This window comes from Mchenga conophoros, linkage group LG19 (genome assembly GCF_057382185.1).
Source record: "Mchenga conophoros isolate Kocher_MC1m ecotype Shallow Benthic linkage group LG19, M_conophoros_male_GT1.1, whole genome shotgun sequence".
NCBI lineage: Eukaryota > Metazoa > Chordata > Actinopteri > Cichliformes > Cichlidae > Mchenga > Mchenga conophoros.
In genome coordinates, this window is record NC_140544.1 from 8617807 (window position 1) to 8626235 (window position 8429).

The 8429-nt window shown below is 39.5% G+C and overlaps 1 protein-coding gene across 1 annotated transcript; it reads right to left on the minus strand.

Moving 5' to 3' along the window:
* Window positions 1–3207: 3207 nt before the first annotated feature.
* LOC146551654 (interferon alpha-inducible protein 27, mitochondrial-like) lies at window positions 3208–6042 on the minus strand. The gene is made up of 4 exons (XM_085257367.1): window positions 5954–6042; window positions 5816–5839; window positions 5574–5741; window positions 3208–5465 (listed from the first exon to the last, which is right to left on the minus strand). Exons 1-4 carry the CDS (start codon window positions 5970–5972, stop codon window positions 5365–5367), a joined length of 312 nt encoding a protein of 103 aa, XP_085113493.1. The 5' UTR covers window positions 5973–6042; the 3' UTR covers window positions 3208–5364.
* Between the last annotated feature and the right edge of the window lie 2387 nt (window positions 6043–8429).

An 8429-nucleotide genomic window follows, 5' to 3' on the forward strand; every position in this document is an offset into this window, starting at 1 on the left:
CTCTTACCTTAGGGGAATTAGGTCTTTTAGAGGTGCTCCGTGTGGATTTGCAGTGAATAAGTTATATTAAGTGATTTTAGTGCCACCAATTATTGCCTGAACTAAAACACTTAGTGCATGCGATAAGTGTTCTGTTGGGCTCGTATTTATTTGGGGTGGATTTGTTTCTTTTAAAGCAACGAGCATCTGGGACCGCCGAGGGAGAGCAAGCCCTCAGGTGATTCAATTCAATTCAATTTTATTTATATAGCGCCAAATCACAACATAAGTCGCCTCAAGGCGCTTCATAGATACAGAGAAAAACCCAACAATCATATGACCCCCTACACAGCAAAATCTCCAGTTTTAAATTAACACTTTTGACAGTGTTATATGTTTAAAAGTAACCTAGTCAGTTTTGAAGATTAACAATGGCTAACACTGAGCAGTGCTGATTTTCTAACACTGGAATATTTCTAACATTTTGAGTTATTTTCCAGTGTTAGAAAATCAGCACTGCTCAGTGTTAGCCATTGTTAATCTTCAAAACTGACTAGGTTACTTTTAAACATATAACACTGTCAAAAGTGTTAATTTAACACTCAACAGTGTTGTATTTAACACTCAGAGGTGTGGACCCATATAGACACTCTCTAGTGTTAATTTAACACTGGAGATTTTGCTGTGTATGAGCAAGCACTTTGGCAACAGTGGGAAGGAAAAACTCCCTTTTAACAGGAAGAAACCTCCGGCAGAACCAGGCTCAGCGAAATAAAAAAAAATTGAAAAAATTGAAAAAACAAAAAAAACAAGCGCGTCCATGCTCACAGGTGTACACACGGGTGATCACACCCACAAACTACACCCTTTTTGGCTCCTACCTCAAAGCACACTGTGTTCTGTTGATCTTATGTGCTGCACAATAATGTTTAATATTTAGTATTTACTGTCATATTCCCATATATCATTGTGATGTTGTTTATTCTATTACTCTTGTTCTCTTCTGCTTGTTTTCTTTTTTCTTTCTCAACAGGTGATCCAGGTGATTGAAATATGCATTTTTTTTCTTTTTTCTTTTTTTTTCTTTTTTTTTTTCCCTGCCCATTCTGTTGGTTTTTGGTTTTTGCCCTTCTCCCCCGTCCCTCTTCTCAGCTGTTTCTCTTTCCCTCTTTCTTTCTCCCCTTCTTTCCTCCAGTCAAGTCTGTCCCGTATTCAACAAGTGAAAATAAAATAAACAATAAAAGGCGAATCAAATGGACCATTATGGCAAGGCTGGGATGGTCAATTTGGTAAAGTAAATCCGTTGGGCATCGTTCTTTGCCCAACAATAATAATAATTCTGATGGCAAAAGAGCCAAACGGGACAGGCAAAAAAAAAAGAAAGAAAAAAAAAAAAGAACCAGGCTCAGGGAGGGGCGGGGCCATCTGCTGCGACTGGTTGGGGTGAGAGAAGGAAGACAGGATAAAGACATGCTGTGGAAGAGAGACAGAGGTCAATGCAGAGAGGTTTATTACTACATAGTGAGTGAGAAAGGTGACTGGAAAGGAAAAACTCAATGCATCATGGGAATCCCCCGGCAGCCTATGTCTATTGCAGCATAACTAAGGGAGGATTCAGGGTCATCTGGTCCAGCCCTAACTATATGCTAAAGCATATAGTTAGGGCTGTAGACACTAGACGGCCGTAGTGATCGATGTAGCGGTTCCGAATGACAGCAATATCAGGAAGAAGGAACACGAGAAGCTGGAGAAATACCAAGGGCTCAGAGAAGAGCTCGAGAGGATGTGGAGGGTGAAGGTAACGGTGGTCCCCGTGGTAATCGGAGCACTAGGTGCGGTGACTCCCAAGCTAGGCGAGTGGCTCCAGCAGATCCCGGGAATAACATCGGAGATCTCTGTCCAGAAGAGCGCAGTCCTGGGAACAGCTAAGATACTGCGCAGGACCCTCAAGCTCCCAGGCCTCTGGTAGAGGACCCGAGCTTGAAGGATAAACCGCCCGCAGGGGCGTGCTGGGTGGTTTTTTTTTTTGTGTGTATATATATATGTGTGTGTATATATATATGTGTGTGCGTATATATGTGTGTGTGTATATATGTGTGTGTGTATATATATATATGTGTGTGTGTATGTGTGTATATATATGTAGTATTTACATTGGGTGAATGTGCAGTAGTAGCAGCAAGCAGGTGAATTCTGTACATTAATATGAATAGACATCTGACTATTTTACAGGATAGACAATATAAACATATTTAAAATTAAAGGAATTGAAATGTACATTGTGCCTTGGTTTAGTGTCTGGAAGAGTCCTGTCTCAGTCAATTATAGATGATGTGAGAGGGCGGGTGTGTGTGTTTAGGGCACGGATGGCTTGGGGATAGAAGCTCCTCTTGAGTCTCTCTGTCCTTGCCCGGAAGATGAGGAACCTTCTACCAGATTGCAGAAGTTGGAACAGTTTGTTGCCAGGATGGGACGGGTCCTTCAGTATCTGTAAGGCATTGAATGATTTATAAGGCATTTAATGATTAAAGATGAGCATGTACATGAGTCCTGTCAGGCTCATGTGCTGAACTGAACCAGAAACACACATGCAGAATCAACAATGACAATAAACTGAGAGAAACAGAGGGTTTAAATTAAACTGGGTAATGGTGATAAGAACAAGGTGATACACACAGCTGAACTAAATCTAAGTAATAACACAGGAAGTGGAACAAAAGATAACGCACACAGGTCGGAGCTAACATAATAAAACAGGAAACAGTGACAAAGTCCAAAACTGAAAAACACTGGGACAATGACCCAGGAACACTGACAGATCTCTTTTGTTCAGAAAACCACAGGCAGTTACCTGCAGCCAGTTTTCCCAAGAGAGAGTAACCTGGCTTAGCAGTATACAAAGTTTTATATGAGAATGTGTATACTGGTGTAACTGGTTAAAACTGATGGGGAGAAATTATAGTTTGCACTAAACTATCCCTTCATTGGTGCCCCAAACTAGTCCCAGCCTCTCAGCACTAACGATTTTTCCCTATTTTCTAGCCTTTACCAAATAACGTGTTGTCTTACTGACCATGAGAGCAACCCTGGCTGAGTTACAGGATACTGTTTTTGTCTCACGCAGTCCCGATGACCCACACACCACAGCATTTCAGTCAGGTTAAGCTCTGGACTTTAATTTGCATGTGTTTTTATTTTCACATTAAATTTGTAAAGACAACAGGAGCATGCAGTCATTGGACCAGATAAAACATCTTTATCCTCTACAATTATATTTTATTTCAAAATCATGAGTAAAAATCAGCAACAAAGGTTATCAAACATTTTTGTAATTCTCAAATCATGATTTAATCTCAGTCTTTGACATTTACATATAAGAATACATTTTCATTCAGGATATTGAGATTTGTCACAGGAGGAAACATTTGTAGGCCAGTATACGTTATTCAATGGTTTAATCTTCATATTTCACAGTCACGTTACACATAGTTGAGATCACCCAACCCACTGCTCTTAATAATAATAATAATAATGGATTGCATTTATATAGCGCTTTTTGGGGCCCTCAAAGCGCTTTACAATTCCACTATTCATTCACTCTCACATTCACACACTGGTGGAGGCAAGCCACAGTTGTAGCCACAGCTGTGCTGGGGCAGACTGACAGAATGCAAGAAGGAATTTCCTCTTAAGCAAACAGAACATACAACAAAAGAAAAAACAGGTCACTCAAACTAACCTGCCTTAATAATTAAAAGTACAGAACTTGTTTTGAAGTAAGAAAGAAAAGGCCCTAAAGGCAAATTCCTACGAGGGCCTAAGAGTACATCTTTCACCATCTTACAATACTGTGATTACAGCCATTCCCCAACTCTCTGTCAATGGTATTCATGGCCAATGATCAGTGGGCTTTGATCAATGGTTGTTGATCAATGGCCATGAGAATTTGCATAATCATGATGAAGGAACTGACCTCTCAGCCCATTGTTCCTTCAGTGGTGCTAGTTTCAGTCATCATGCAAATGTACTGTTTATAAGATTGGGGAAACCTGCAGTCAGCTGAGACTGAAGAAGTTACTTGGATGAGTGATGAAACGTTTCTCCCACAAAACGCTACGTCCAGATGAACACAACCAACTTTTGGGGATTTACTTACCTGAATGATTGAGCATGCATCAAGAGGTTTTAACCCACTTTGGCAAGGACTGCCTAAAGCTAAATTTAAAAGCAGAAAATTAGAGGCCATCCAGGCCTTTATGTTTATGTGTGTTATCTGGCTTCATGGATAGATAAAGTTGGGTGTCATCTGTATAGCAGTGAAAATGTATGCTATGCGTTCTTATGATGATAATAATACAGTACACTATGATATCAGCAGGACTGAAGTGATATCTATTTATTAGGCACAACTGGAAGTCTTGTTATTCTGCTAAAGTTTTTTCCCACCAGTTTTTGCAAACACTTTAGAAAATTATATTAGCTTCAATAAAAATCATTTAAACATTTGCAATGTTTATTACCTCATTGTCTTACTTTAAACTAATTATTACAACAATACAAAGTTTTAAACTTTAGGTGATCTCAGTTATAATATTGTATTAAAGCATTATTGCAACTAATTGTACTATTAGCCATCAATACAAGGACGAAACAGCTTTAAAGATGGAATACTGATAAGGCAGGTTTAAGGGTGCAGTGAGAACTGAACATAACTGGCATCTCTTTAGTTTTTCTCTCTCTTTCAGTTTACAGTTAAAATGAAGACTGGCCATTTTAATGTCACCTCACAGATTATCATCATCACCAGGAGACCAAGATAACAATGAAAGATTACTGAACATCTGTTTTGTTGATTTGTTTGTGGCATTTTCTTTCAGCTGTCTTGTGTAACAGTTTCCAAAATGCTGATAGATTTTCACTACGTCCAGCCAACACCTATGATACTCTCAGAGGTTGGGGAAACAGTAAGTCAATTTTAGTCAAATTTACTTGAGCATACAGTCAGTTATATTCAGGTGTGTGGCTCTGTAAGAGTGATAGATTTATGGACTATAGAAACATATGGTATTGTTACTGTGCTTTACATTAAGTTGTTTACAATAAAAGCAAGGAAACACTTATTTTTGCATGACTTTTAATTTTCACATTGAATTAATGAAGAGAATAAAGGCACCATATCAGTTGTTTTTTGTTTTTGTTTTTAATGATGGATAAAATCTGAATGAAATTTTTATGAACCATTTTTGTAACTTAATTCTCAAAATATGCTTTAATCTCAGTGTTCGACATTCACACATAAGAATAACGTTTCATCCAGGCGATTAAAATTTGTCACAGGAGAAAACATTTGTAGGTCAGTTTGTGTTTTTTTACGTGTTAATCTTCTTAAACCACAGTCACGTTACACACAGTTGAGAGCACCCAAGCCGCTGCTCCACCAACACCGCCAAATAATGCAGTGGCAGCCCATGACATACCTGCTGCACCTACAGTGAAATCATGTTAGACACTATTAGCTCTATTAGCTTGTTCAACATGAGCAAAGCTTTTAGAGAGAGAGAGAGAGATAATATATAGTAAATTATTCAGTTTACCCCAGGACTGCAAGGTTGCTACGAGACCTCCTGCTACAACTCCACCTCCACTAGCGATTGCTAAATATGACATCAGTTTGGCAGCGATGGAGCCTGCTGCTATTCCAGCTGAAGTGAACCCCAGTGAAGCCAGAATGGCAGGAGTCAGAATCACAGTTCCACCAGCTCCTAAAAAAACCCCAAAAAACATATATTAAAGATTTTCATTTCAAAATTATGCTGTGGTTAATGTCATGGCGTACCTGCAGACACAAGGACCGTCTTGCCTGTTAACGAAATACAAAAAGATGTCAAATAAATTCTTTACAATAATAATAATAATAATAATTCATATCCACTGTATAATGGGATAACACTGTTATAAAAAAAAATAGACTCACATATTTCTTCCCATTCCATGTCTGTGCTTTCAAAGATAACATTCAAATGACACCAAGAGCTCAACTGAACAAACCTGATGTATGTTATTTACTTTATTTCCAAGAACTACCTCTCCCATTTACCAAATATGAACAGAGGAGGAGGAGCACAGGGATGTACCTTAAAAAAATAACACAGGCATGTACAGGGAGTGCAGAATTATTAGGCAAGTTGTATTTCTGAGGAATAATTTTATTATTGAACAACAACCATGTTCTCAATGAACCCAAAAAACTCATTAATATCAAAGCTGAATGTTTTTGGAAGTAGTTTGTAGTTTGTTTTTAGTTTTAGCTATTTTAGGGGGATATCTGTGTGTGCAGGTGACTATTACTGTGCATAATTATTAGGCAACTTAACAAAAAACAAATATATACCCATTTCAATTATTTATTTTTACCAGTGAAACCAATATAACATCTCCACATTCACAAATATACATTTCTGACATTCAAAAACAAAACAAAAACAAATCAGCGACCAATATAGCCACCTTTCTTTGCAAGGACACTCAAAAGCCTGCCATCCATGGATCCTGTCAGTGTTTTGATCTGTTCACCGTCAACATTGCGTGCAGCAGCAACCACAGCCTCCCAGACACTGTTCAGAGAGGTGTACTGTTTTCCCTCCTTGTAAATCTCACATTTGATGATGGACCACAGGTTCTCAATGGGGTTCAGCTCAGGTGAACAAGGAGGCCATGTCATTAGTTTTTCTTCTTTTATACCCTTTCTTGCCAGCCACGCTGTGGAGTACTTGGACGCGTGTGATGGAGCATTGTCCTGCATGAAAATCATGTTTTTCTTGAAGGATGCAGACTTCTTCCTGTACCACTGCTTGAAGAAGGTGTCTTCCAGAAACTGGCAGTAGGACTGGGAGTTGAGCTTGACTCCATCCTCAACCCGAAAAGGCCCCACAAGCTCATCTTTGATGATACCAGCCCAAACCAGTACTCCACCTCCACCTTGCTGGCGTCTGAGTCGGACTGGAGCTCTCTGCCCTTTACCAATCCAGCCACGGGCCCATCCATCTGGCCCATCAAGACTCACTCTCATTTCATCAGTCCATAAAACCTTAGAAAAACCAGTCTTGAGATATTTCTTGGCCCAGTCTTGACGTTTCAGCTTGTGTGTCTTGTTCAGTGGTGGTCGTCTTTCAGCCTTTCTTACCTTGGCCATGTCTCTGAGTATTGCACACCTTGTGCTTTTGGGCACTCCAGTGATGTTGCAGCTCTGAAATATGGCCAAACTGGTGGCAAGTGGCATCTTGGCAGCTGCACGCTTGACTTTTCTCAGTTCGTGGGCAGTTATTTGGCGCCTTGGTTTTTCCACACGCTTCTTGCGACCCTGTTGACTATTTTGAATGAAACGCTTGATTATTCGATGATCACGCTTCAGAAGCTTTGCAATTTTGAGACTGCTGCATCCCTCTGCAAGATATCTCACTATTTTTGACTTTTCTGTGCCTGTCAAGTCCTTCTTTTGACCCATTTTGCCAAAGGAAAGGACGTTGCCTAATAATTATGCACACCTGATATAGGGTGTTGATGTCATTAGACCACACCCCTTCTCATTACAGAGATGCACATCACCTAATATGCTTAATTGGTAGTAGGCTTTCGAGCCTATACAGCTTGGAGTAAGACAACATGCATGAAGAGGATGATGTGGACAAAATACTCATTTGTCTAATGATTCTGCACTCCCTGTACAGTTCTTGGTTGGCCCAAAGTTTTATATGAGAATTTGTGTTTATCTGATTGGTTAAAACTGATGGGGAGAAATTATAGTTTGCACTAAACTATCCCTTTGTTGGTGCCCCAAACTAGTCCCAGCCACTAAGCACTAAAGGTTTTTTTCCCCTATTTTCTAACCTTTACCAAATGACTTGCTGTATTAGTGACCATGAGAGCAACCCTGGTTGAGTTACAGGATGCAGTTTTTGTCTCGTGGTCCCGATGACTCACACATCTTTTAAGGTTCCACCACAGTCAAGTTAAGGTCTGGACTTTGCACGTGTTTTTATTTGTCACATTAAATTTGTGAAGACAACAGAAGCATCATATCAGTCTTTGGATTAGATAAAACATCTTCATCCTCTACAATGATATTTTATTTCAAAATGATGGGTAAAAGTGAGCAACAAAGGTTATCAGACATTTTTGTAACTTCATTCTCAAATCATGCGACATTTCCATATATTTATATAGTATATATTTTCATACTAAACTCGAACATTTATGGACGACCTGAGAACTGTCGACATTGCCTGGGACGAAGCTGAAGCAGTCGCTGCTGACCGACATCGATGGAGATCACTAGCTGCCCGATGCGCCGCTCGGCGTAGGAGGAACTAAAGGTCTAAAAAAAAATTTCATACAGTGCATTGACATTTGTCACAGGAGGAAACATTTGTAGGCCAGTGTATGTTTGTTCA

What these genes read in the sequence shown, in the direction of transcription:
- LOC146551654 (XM_085257367.1), bottom strand. An exon ending in GACGGTCCTTGTGTCTGCAG is followed by an intron (nt 5,742 to 5,815) that starts GTACGCCATGAC and finishes GGGTTTTTTTAG; the next exon opens with GAGCTGGTGGAACTGTGATT. An exon ending in AGCAACCTTGCAGTCCTGGG is followed by an intron (nt 5,466 to 5,573) that starts GTAAACTGAATA and finishes ATTTCACTGTAG; the next exon opens with GTGCAGCAGGTATGTCATGG.